This window comes from Fusarium poae, chromosome 3 (genome assembly GCF_019609905.1).
Source record: "Fusarium poae strain DAOMC 252244 chromosome 3, whole genome shotgun sequence".
NCBI lineage: Eukaryota > Fungi > Ascomycota > Sordariomycetes > Hypocreales > Nectriaceae > Fusarium > Fusarium poae.
In genome coordinates, this window is record NC_058401.1 from 5,175,349 (window position 1) to 5,187,162 (window position 11,814).

At 48.2% G+C, this 11,814-nt stretch overlaps 4 protein-coding genes across 4 annotated transcripts; 2 read left to right on the top strand and 2 right to left on the bottom strand.

Annotated features, from left to right (window-relative positions):
* Positions 1–3,088: 3,088 nt before the first annotated feature.
* Positions 3,089–4,558, top strand: FPOAC1_009143 (uncharacterized protein; the record flags this gene model as incomplete). The annotated part of the gene is made up of 1 exon (XM_044853573.1): positions 3,089–4,558. One exon carries the CDS (start codon positions 3,089–3,091, stop codon positions 4,556–4,558), a length of 1,470 nt encoding a protein of 489 aa, XP_044706243.1.
* A 357-nt stretch (positions 4,559–4,915) lies between these two features.
* Positions 4,916–7,015, bottom strand: DDI1 (DNA damage-inducible protein 1; the record flags this gene model as incomplete). Its single annotated transcript, XM_044853574.1, has 4 exons — positions 4,916–5,628; positions 5,685–6,283; positions 6,343–6,371; positions 6,824–7,015. 4 exons carry the CDS (start codon positions 7,013–7,015, stop codon positions 4,916–4,918), a joined length of 1,533 nt encoding a protein of 510 aa, XP_044706244.1.
* A 2,371-nt stretch (positions 7,016–9,386) lies between these two features.
* On the top strand, positions 9,387–10,492 carry FPOAC1_009145 (uncharacterized protein; the record flags this gene model as incomplete). The annotated part of the gene is made up of 4 exons (XM_044853575.1): positions 9,387–9,704; positions 9,796–10,203; positions 10,256–10,342; positions 10,394–10,492. The coding sequence occupies 4 exons, from the start codon at positions 9,387–9,389 to the stop codon at positions 10,490–10,492; spliced, it is 912 nt and encodes a 303-aa protein (XP_044706245.1).
* A 279-nt stretch (positions 10,493–10,771) lies between these two features.
* Positions 10,772–11,473, bottom strand: URA5 (orotate phosphoribosyltransferase; the record flags this gene model as incomplete). The annotated part of the gene is made up of 1 exon (XM_044853576.1): positions 10,772–11,473. The coding sequence occupies one exon, from the start codon at positions 11,471–11,473 to the stop codon at positions 10,772–10,774; it is 702 nt and encodes a 233-aa protein (XP_044706246.1).
* Between the last annotated feature and the right edge of the window lie 341 nt (positions 11,474–11,814).

Genomic DNA, 11,814 nt, shown 5'->3' on the forward strand with positions numbered 1-11,814 from the left:
CGTCTCTAGACGGAGAATGATGCAAACAGATCTGTCATAAATAGATGTCTTGAGTTAATCAGAAACAAGCATCCGTAGTCCTTACGACAAATATACATACTTCGTCATATGCGTGCCCAGCACAGTCGTACCTTTTACTGTAAATTAGCTGCCAAGAATGAACAATATCTATCAAGCTCAAACCAACGCCGCCTACCATTGCATTGCATTACATGTAGGTACGTGACTGTATTGTCGAAGGAATCAAGTTTAACTTCTTTTGACACTGCAATCTATATTCAACGTTGGATCAAGATCCATTCATATCCCCGACAGTGAAGAAACCAGCAACCCTTTCTTACACAGTGCAATGCGATGCAATATTACTTCTGCGTTTCTTATTTTGGCAATCCCAGCCCTAAATAAGGCTCGCCATGACGCTGCTACGCCTGCATCACACCCATCCGTCTTAAAGTCCTAGGCCGCCCCTTGATCTCGTACATAGTATGCGTGGCTCAAACCTGTCAGGTAAGATATAATTTTATTGATTGCTTGGAACCTTGCATTTTAGTAATGACTGTTAGCCCTCAATCTCGTTTCGTTTCGCCTGCACCAGACTAACTTCTATCGGACTCTTCTCGGGCGGTTCCTGTCCTCCCGTCCACCGAAGGCTCCGAATGAACGGCTGCCAAACTCCGGTTATCCCTCTTATCAACCTTAACTTGTTAACCACATATAGCAAACTCATCTGCGTGTTTGTTACACGAAGCCAAGTCAACAGTCTAGCCTAAACCTCCCCTTCTGTCCGCACATGGGGCAATTTCAAACCCCCAGTCTCCGTTGGGCCGTCAGATTAGTTGCTAACTACAATCCGTTGGTCAATGAGCGTCTTTACGTATTGCACTATACCATACTCCACGGTGATTTCTACTATTATGTGTTCCTTCTGTACGCTTGTAACCAACGCTCCTTTCATTTCGTCCTTATGATCCCAGAACAATTCTCGACGCGAGCACCAACTAAACTGGATAGGGTACTTTGGTGTGACACAAACAAAGCATGGCGTTGCACACCCTTCGTTTCCCGTCCTGTCTAGAGTCTTTGACTGCATACCATTGTCTCTCTGTCCAAGAAAAGGTGCGACCATTCATCACATCACGAGCACAACACAGTAAGTAGGAACATACTGTCGTTGCGTGCCCTCAAGATTCTCTGCATCATCTCTCGGCCTTGGCCCAGATCACTGCTGGAAGACCGATCCCTGTCGACTATTATGTCGTGAGCCCCCATGCAGTGGCTTTCGTTCTTCTGATACTGGACCATGAATATGCTCCTCGCTCTGAATCAACGAGAGTTGTCTGGCGACAGAAACATGTCTAAGACTATCTCAAAGAAAAGTCGGCGTCGAGAGTCATCTTCTTTGCTACAGTCAGTTGTACAAGCGCTTCTAAGCAAGTGTCGTAGCGATCGAGTTCTCTGGAGGCCTACGGCTATGTATGCCTGTACCTCATACCCTGCGTGCTTGTTTCACGAGTGTGAGCTTTGCATGTGCACCTGGCTTGGGCGAAGTTGGTGGGAAGGGAGATATTCCTGAAAAGAGCGCCATGATTTCTGCCATCAAAGAGCTAAAACGTGGGTTGCCGGTTTGCCACCAGGCGATGTTGGTCCAGGAGATTGACAGACAAATGATGTGCTTCTCTTTAGCATGAGCCCATATTGCCTCGGGTACAAACTAATTACCTGCCTAGCTGTACTGCCACAACATGGCAAGTCTTTCCATCTACAGATATCCTGTATCAGTCTGGTTTCTGCCGTGCTTTGTGAAATCTCAAAAGTGGACGACACCCCTCTGATCAGTGCAGACCAAGACACATGTGCCTCGTGTTCAGATGAAATGCAGTACCCAGGTCCAGGCACCCAACAGGTCATCTATTTTCATGAATGAACGCTTGATGGCGACAATGCGAGCCAGCTCAAGTCATCGGGACCGTGCATTGATGAGAGGCGGTCTCGAACTGGGGACTGAGTCACTCGCAGTGTTGTCGAATACTCGAGAGCTGGTTGACTGTGGCAAACCGCCATGATTCGGTAGATGCATGTGTATCTTGAGGCTCTTGTATAGGTGGCTATGATGCTGTTCGCCAGTCTTTCTGCACATAACCGCTATCATGAACCACACTATGAACGACGCGAGTACAAAGGTCAACACAGATCAAGAAATAATACCCATAGCATTGGACTTTAATTCTTTTTTCTTTCCTTTCCTTTCCTTTCCTCCCCGCGGTCATGAGCTGTCAGTTGCATCTTCTGGGCAGATTCCAGTAATTCAAATCGAACTGATTTTGGATGCCTCACCTTGATTGAGAATAAAGTGAAAACAAAGATAAAAGGAACTGGCCTCTTTGCCTTGGCGACGCATCCACCGATTTGATGGACCATGGCACTCGGGGATGCGTATATGTGATTCCGTCGGGAGGACAACATGACAAATATTGGTATTCTTTAAAATGCTGTGGTACCTTTCTAAAGATCCCAAATCTTTGAGCTATCACTGGTACTTCTTGATGATGATGTTTCGAACGCTATCTCAAAAATCAGCCGTGGTATGAGTCAGGAGACGACTTGAATTTGAACGTCTCATGTCTGGGCGTATGACTTTTTGTAGACTCGCTACTCGAGCGATTTTAGTCGATCCCCTAGTTTTCCATGCGAACTTTGATAATCTGATATGGGATTTCATGACATGTCAGAAATCATGACCACTGATCTTGGGTGGTGAAGATAATGTGGTGGTAGAAATATAAACCATACTACCAGTCGCAGCGTCTGAAACTTTCTGAGGGTATTGGATCAAATCAGAATATTTCAAATCAATTGTGTATCGTTTCAGAGTCCAAGACTCAATTCAAAGTGTACTTAGGTGAGGTTGGCGAACACCCAAATTTGGCAGGTGCACGGACCATGACTATGGATCTACTCGGTACGTACCTTATCGCAATCAAAAATTCAGATCTCAAAAATTATTCAAGCACTGAGAATTCACCCATCAACTCAAATCGCTACTTCACCAACAAAAGCATATAATAATAATCCCAGATATTATTCAATAATGTTTGCGGTTCCAGGATGGTCTGTTCCATCAGATGGCCTCAAGGCTGAAGCCCCTTCCAAAAACAACAGCGCGCCCGGCACAAAATCCAAGAAGCGCAAGCGCAACAACGCCGCTTCTGCGCAGGAGAACGTCGACTCTTCAACAGTCGCGGATCTGTGGGAGTCTGTCATTGAGGGGAAGAAACCGGAGAAGCAGCAGCAGCAAAAGTCTGAGCAGTCTGCTAAGCGTCAGAAGAAGCAGGGCAAGGGAAAGAAGACTGAGGATGAAAAGCCTGAGGAGAGTAAAGAGGCTGTCGCTGCCATTGCTACTGAGGGTGAGGCTCAGCCCAAGCCTAAGAAGGATAGGAAGCAGAAGCAGAAGCAAAAATCTGGAGAGGAATCAGCAGAAACTACCAAATCCCATGCAGAGGATGCTGTTGTAAAGGCACCTCTGCCTCCTGCTCCCCCCAAGCTCACTCCCCTCCAAGCTTCCATGAGAGAGAAGCTCATCTCAGCGCGTTTCCGACATCTCAATGAGACCCTCTACACTCGCCCCTCCGAAGAGGCCTTCAGCTTGTTCGATGAATCACCCGAGATGTTCGATGAGTACCACGAGGGTTTCCGTCGCCAGGTCAAGGTTTGGCCTGAGAACCCTGTTGACAGCTTCCTCAAAGACATTCGTGCGCGAGGCAAGGTCCGCCAGCAAGGCAAAGGCAAACCTGGAGCTCCCCCCACGCCTCTCTCCAAGACACCACTGCCTCGCACGCAGCAAGAGTGCACAATTGCAGATCTCGGTTGTGGTGATGCTCGTCTTGCTGAGGCGCTTCAGAAAGACGGCAAGAAATTGCGCGTCAACGTCAAGAGCTACGATCTCCAGAGCCCAAGTCCTCTAGTCACCAAGGCTGATATCGCCAACTTGCCTCTTGCTGACGGTTCCGTCAACGTTGCCGTTTTCTGTCTCGCTCTTATGGGCACAAACTGGGTTGATTTTATCGAAGAGGCTTACCGTATTCTACACTGGAAAGGCGAGCTCTGGGTTGCTGAGATCAAGAGCCGTTTTGGTCCCATTCGAAACAAGAACGCCCCCGTGACCCACAGTGTTGGTAACCGCAAAAAGAACGCCGTTGCTGGCAAGAAGGGCAAGGGAAAGGGTGCCGATAACGATGCTGAGCACGACGAGGACTTGGCCGTCGAGGTGGACGGTGTAGATGATCGTCGCCGGGAGACCGATGTGTCAGCGTTCGTAGAAGTGCTCAAGTCGCGAGGCTTTGTCCTTCAGGGAGACCGAGAGGCGATTGATTTGTCCAACAGAATGTTTGTCAAGATGCACTTCATCAAGGGCGCATCGCCAACCAAGGGAAAGCATGTGAAAGAGCAGGAGGCTCCCAGGGGCAAGAGGCCAATCATCCGCAGGATAGATCCTATCGATGCAGAGCCAGAGGTCAACGAGGCCTCCGTCTTGAAACCTTGCGTCTACAAGATCAGGTAAGCGCAAGGAGGTGATGGAAATCCGATGGGCATTTATAGATTAATTACCTAGTTGCTGCGATGAGCAATACCCGTACCAAAATTTGATGAGCAATTTGTACTCCATAACTATGTGTAATTCTTGTATCTTGTTACTCCTAAAAACCATGCTCCGACGCGAACGTCATACGTGCATTCCGTGTCCATGACCCTTAAAGAGAACGAAATCTTTCTATCTGTCCGCTTTAAAACAGATGGTAAAACAGTCATCTATCATTATGCTCCTTTTTACATGTTTGTTATTTTCCGTCGTGGCCCCGATACCGCCCAATGCGAGTTAGTATTGACGCTAGGAAAGTCGTCACAAGTTGGTGTAAACCTAGAAGAAAATCAAACTGGCGGCAACGTCGGGGTTGCCGTCTGCAGCCTGAAGAGCTTGGATAGCTTGTTCCCTAGTTGCGCCCATCGAGACCAGGCTCTCGATAGCTTGTGGTGAGATGTTTGTTCTCGGAGCAGCAGGTTGAGCTGCCGGCTGGGACTGGGACTGTGGTGCAGGGACTGGGGCTTGTGCGGGCGGAGCGGCCTGTGCCGGAGCCGGTTGTTGCTGCTGGCCAGGAGGCACAACGGCTCCAGAGCGCTGTCCAATCGTTGTACCATCAGGGCCGGGCAAAGTCGGTTCCTGTACAGCTGCTGCTTCTTCCTCTTTGGGAATCTCGGCCTCTCCCAAGAAAGGGACCTCTTCACCTTGAATGCACAGCTTGTCCTTGGCCAAATCGATGGTAGCTTGGTACCGTTTCAACATATCAAGGCCAAGCAAAAGATCAACCGATTTGCCTTCCATGACAGTGAAACTGCAGGGTAAGAATAAATTTCCGATTTTGATCTGGGCAGAATGAACACGGCCAATGATATTGGCTGTACCGACACCACGAGCGACACCGGCAAAGCGGGTATCAACAAGTCTCATGATTCCGCACGCCTCAGCACATGAAGGAGACATGATGGTAGCTTGAGCACCAGAATCCACGAAGGCCTTAACCGGGTGCCCATTGACCTCCACATCAACATAGAGCATGTGGACTCTGCCAAACACTAGGGAGACACCAAGTTAGCATGCAAGTTACGCCATGGCATGACATGTTAAATACCTTCGGGGTTGTGCTCCATAGCATTCTGTAGGTTCTCCATGACTCGCTCTTGTCGAATCATCTCTTCGATCTTCCTCTGGTTCTCGATATTGAAAGGGTCGTCGTTGAGTCTTTCGATCTCCCGTTGGCGTTCCTGGCGCTCGCGTTGCTCCCTATTCTGGCTGTCGAGGAAGATCTGTGCAAAGCGGGCGGGATCTTCAACCGCGGAAGCCAGCTCGGGGTGCTGGGACTGAAGCTGCTGTCTCAGGGCAGGCTGACCAAGGATCTGGAGGCGAATGAGTTCAGGATCCTGCTCATTTCTGATCTGTCTCCTCGGTTGAGGGCGTCGGGCTTGTTCCGGTACACCGGTGCTGCCTCTCATATCTCGAACATGCAGGGCCAACATCTCCCCATCAGCAATCTGTAGCTGCTCCATTGTTTGCGTATCGTCCGAGATCAGACGGCCGTTGTGGTAGATGTGTTGTGAGGTTGGAGGAATGGTCGATTCGGCCTGGATAGATTCGCGGAGCGTAGCCAGGGTCATGTCGGGAAAGATCTCGAGAGTGAGCAGACTGTCCTGCTCCCCAGCCTGAGGGTTAAATATGTTGAGGGTAATGCGCCTGTCGTTGAGGTTAGCATGGGCGAAGATGACGTAAATGTATATGGGTGATGAACCGACATTGTAGCGTTTGTCTTGGTTTGTTTCTGCTGTTATTAGGAATAATATGCAGTAGCTAGATATTTGACCAGGCAGGGATGAGACGGAAGATGTCAAGGAGTTTCGAAAAAGTGGCTGGTCGTGAGAGGAGTAGGTGTAGGCCTGGGTGCGGGTGCCTGTGTGGACGTGGCTAATAAAATCCAACAACAACTCGAGCAAGGTTAAAGTCAAGTGCACTAAGTTTGTGGAAGCTTAACTTCGTAAAAAGGATTGCTGGATGGATGAATCACAAATCTTGCGTCAAAATGAGACAAGGCTTGTAAGAGAAAAGAATCGTGGTTCCAATGCAAGATTGGTAGGCAGGTAGGTAGTAGGTAGGTAGGCAGAAAAAAAGATCGGAGGGGAAAGGCAGATGAAGATGGATGGAGATAGATGCATGTAGAGCAGTGCAGTGTACTAGGTAAGGTAGGTAGGTGCAGGTGCATTTACATCCATGACCTACCTTCCTAGGTACACATGAGCTTCGGCGGTAGTCACTGGCTGGAGCTATGGATTGTGAGGGGCCGCTTCCGCGTCTAGGTAGGCTGGGCTGGGCTGTTTTGTTTTGGTTTTGGTTTTGGGAGGAGGACTGAGGGGCAACTTCCATGGCTTCCAATCCATAGATTGGGGTCGTCTTCGATTTTGAGGGTTCCATTAGAGCGGTGACGCTACAGTTTAGTTGATCTTTCAGATACCTACCTATCTAGTATGATGGGAAAACTGCCCATTTGCCATGATCACGAAGCACAAAGAATACACAAATTGGCTTGTCCTGAGCATGACAAAATTCAATGACTTATCTCGCTACCTGCTAGGTTAGTACCTACTACCTAGGTACCTATCGAGGTAGCCGGGTTGCACAGTTCATCCCGTCTCATTCAGTTTTTGACTTACATCATCCTCCACCCCTCCATTCTGCCCTATAGCTGTAATAGAGCTTTATTGGACTTTGGGGGTGCAAAACAAACTTGTTAAACCAAGCTTGCTTCCACAACCCATCACTGCTCATCCAATCGTCCAAATCTACAGTACTCATCATCTCCCCATACCTAGGTACTTACCTACCTAGCCACCAAACAAGATTGTTGTGGTCATTGCTGTCTGTTTGCATTTCTTAGTCAGCCAAAGTACAAGTTAGGTTGTGTTGTATTGCTCCATGTACCGCTAGGCACGACTCTATGTACGCACGCTCTCAGCCAAGGACAAGGACAAGGCAATTCTCAGAAACCGACGGAAACACACAGATGCTTACTGTCTATGTTACTCATTTCAGAAGCGAATATGACAGCGGGGAGGCAGGCAGGCAGGCGCCGCGATGATGACGAATCGCCGTCCTTCTTGATGCAGGCAGACAAAGAGGACGGAATGCTAAGGAGTTGGCATACAGCCCTTGTTCTTACAGGTGCAATGACGGTAAGCATTCGAGCAGAATGTAACGAATCGATTTCCAAAGCGGACTTGCTGCATGGTACCAACCCTCAACCAACATACAAGTTGACCGTTGATTTACATGCCTCAAAACCATGTGAGCGAGTTGTATTTCGTTAAGTCTCCCAAAATCAATAATATTGGCATTCTGCAGCAGGGTCTAAAGACTTGAGATCGTATGCGGCGGCGGCTGCTGCCGCTCAGGGACCCCCAACTGCTGATCGCCTGGGTTACTTCAACAGGGAGTGCCGGGAGGCACAGAATGATCTCCTGCAGCGTTTTACATGGCCACATAGCGACATCCTTGGTCGAATATGCAAGCTATGGTTGTGTTCCGGCCTCCCGTCGACTGGGTTTAGCAACCTTTACTATTACGTTGCCTGTCCGGCTTGTCATAACTATCACGAACATCTTACTCCGGGAGGGTTGGAAGGGGAGTGGGCTGCATCGGAGCCAATTGTTCATAAGGCTTCAGAAGGTAAGATAACAATATTATACTATTTTCGAGGGTACCATCGACTGTTATTGCAATGCAACATCGACTACCAACAGCACAAAACTGGTCTCATCAACACAGAATACCGCAGAACTTACCAATATGGTTGACTGCCTATTCGTACCACATCTACCCTAGACAACGTACAGGATCTTTTGTTTACCCACAACACACACCTACACTCATTCTCTATATCTTTTGTTTCTCGTTGCTCCCCTAAGATCATCATCTGCAAACTGCCGTGCCTTTTGTTTGCCTGTGTCGAGGTCACGCGACTTGATATGTCATGTGCCAAAACCAAGCTACCACTGGCGATGGAGCCGGAACAAGCTCTCCCCGCTCATAAACCCATTTTGACCAGAAGGGGAGAGTTATAGATGAGACGAGAAGCAAGACGAATCGGAGTTCGACGACGATACACTATTTCTCTCATCCTAAACACGCTGAGAGATGACATTGACTGTCACGACTTTTCAAACGTATAGCCTCACTTTCGTCAAAATTGTCTGCTTGTAACCTCTATTGCCTTTAAACCATTCATTACCCACTGGCCCCATTACATTACGGCGCCGGCCTGCATCATCCGATCAGCTCGGCATTCGTGGGTCCACCAGAATTGAACGAGCAAACAGGAATCTTTTTTTGTCCCATGACGTTTCATTCACTGTCAAACGAGTCGAGTTCTGTGATTCAGTAACTCGGAAAAAAATCAGAGCAAACATCTGATCGTGGCCGGGCTCATCCAAGGCACAAAACTCATTCAACCACCAAACGCCACTCTTTGAACGTTTGCACTCAACTCCAAAAGTGTACCGGCGAACTTCACCAATCGCTCTCATCGAGCCACTTCATATTGTTCAATCGACTTCATTTTCGCCAAGTCAGGCTCAGAACAGTCCCATATTGTTGTTAAAAACTTCACATCTTCTGCATCAGCTCTCAATTCTCGAAAACGGTCCATAAAATCCACCCCGCAGCAACTCTCTATTCCTGGCGCCGACTTATACTGGGGTAGTACCTCTGTTCACTATCATCAAAACCGAATCATCCCAGCACTTTACATCTCAATAAGACCAACAAATCTCAACCCCCTATGGGAAAAATGGAAGTGAAGAACGAATTTGCCTCTGCCGCCAGAGATATCATCTTTTCTGGCGGCCTCAACGATTCCAGGGAGAAGGAAGACGAAGATGATGGCGCCATCACCGACGGAGACGCTGATGATGATATGGTCAACACCAAAAGAAACTTTTCTGCAATGAGAATCCAGAAGAGAAACTCAGAAGCTGGCCTCCTGAAGAAGGTCATTCCGTTTCATTGGGCCCCCATGCTCCAGCCCCTGACCGAGAATGATATCGATACATGTGTGACTCTCGAAGATGTCGCACTCTCAAAAGTCTATAGATCCCCGCGCGAGAAGGTCAGTCACAGAAGTCTCAAATGGCCGTTCCGAGAGGCCACTTGGAGACCCAATATGCGGCCAGACCCTGCTTGCTAACCAATGGGAACAGATTGAGTATCGCATCCGAAATGGAATTTGCTATGGCCTGTTCAACACCGTCAGACCAACCGACGTGAAGAAAATATCTCTCTCAACGATGCAGCACAGTCGGCCAGTCGAGGGTGGTCGCTGCGACGGGGCCAAGCATGTCATGTTTGCGCACGTTCTCGCTACACTTGGAACCCACCCAGTCATTACTGATGCAGACATGGCCATGCCCGAGAACTGGCGGGATTCAAAGGCTTGCAAAGGGTCTCCCCTGGGCCACCAATCCTCAGGAAGGACAATTTGTCTCCACTCATTTATCGTGTGTCCAGAGGTCCAGGGCGTTGGTATTGGCAAAACGGTGATGAAGTCGTATCTGGAGCTCATGAATGAGTCCGGCGTGGCTGATCGAGTTGCAATCATTTGTCAGCCAGTAAGTTGTTATACAACTGCGTCAAACGTTCATGATACTGATTTGCACATAGTACGCCATTCAATTCTACAAGTGTTTTGCATTTAAAGACCTCGGCCCCAGCACAGAAGCCCTTGTCGGTCAAGGCTATCATGCCATGGTAATTTGATATCTCGAAAACATCAGTTGATAATTGCTGACTCGTCCCCAGGTGCTCGAATTGCGCGGTCCCAAGAGAAAAACCAAAGAGGAGCCTACACGAAAGAACAGGGAAGATTCCAAGGATACTAAGCCCAAGAAGCCATCGTGATCTGTTTCGGTAGGCTTGTTGCAGGCGTTTTGAGTTGTACAAATGACTCTACTGTATCAAGAATCTTCATGTATTTGTTTCATTTTTCGCACATAAGATATCACCAAAAGAGCCGCATCATCTGCAATAATGATATAGCTGGTCTACAAAAACCGCATTAGCGCGTTGAATTCCGTTTTTTTTTTATAAAAAAAAATCCCACCACATCTATCTAGTGACCTTTTTTTTTTCGATATCATAACCTCATTCTTTTATTTCCTAGTACATAGCGGTTTTCGTTTAGTCACTGGCCTTATACTTGAGGCGGTACTCTTCAGTTCGCTTGATATCCTCCTCGGAAGCAAAGCTCTTCATACCAGCGATAATATCATCGAGGGTTAAGATAGCGAAGATGGGAATGTCAAACTCCTTCCTCAACTCGCCAATGGCGCTGGGGCCAGGCTTGGTCTCGTCACCATCGATAGCAGGGAGCTTCTCCATGCGGTCAAGGGCAACGACAATGCCAACAACGATACCACCCTCCTTTCGGATCTTGTCGATAGCCTCTCGCTTAGCGGTACCAGCAGTGATGACATCGTCGACGATAAGAATCTTCTTGCCCTTGAGAGGTGCGCCAACAATGTTGCCTCCCTCTCCGTGGTCCTTAGCCTCCTTGCGATCAAAGGAGTAAGATACACGGTCGAGGTTCTCGGGGGCAATTTCGCCCAGCTTAACAGCAATAGAAGAAGCCAAAGGAATTCCCTTGTAAGCGGGGCCAAAGATGATGTCGAAGTCAAGACCATTCTCTTTCTGGGCCTCGGAGATAGACTTGGCAAAGGCAGTAGCGATAGCACCGGCAAGGCGGGCAGTGTGGAAGAGGCCGGCGTTGAAGAAGTAAGGCGAGATGCGCTTTGACTTGAGCTCGAAGCTGCCGAACTTGAGGATCTCGCCAGCGATGGCGGCCTGCAAGAACTCTTGCTTGTAGGGAGAGAGTTGAGACATGATGACTTATTGATCAAGATTGAAAGTGGTTGTTTAGGTGGAATGAATATTTCTTAAGCAAAGTTTGCGATCCCCTCCTGTAGCTCAAATCAGTCAGTGGTGATGAGCCGGAGCCGGACTTGGCTTTGGACCCTTCTATGGTTCAATGTATGACAGCGGGGTTGAGGTGGGGGTGAGATCCAGATAAAAAGTACCGTTCAAGAAGACTCTGAATTGATGAAATGTTCGGCAATTAGACACAAGTGGTCATATTGACTATACATGATTGATCTTATGAATCTGTACAATTAGAATACTTACGGTAATCATACCTTACTTTATTAGTATTCAATGTCTTCAAT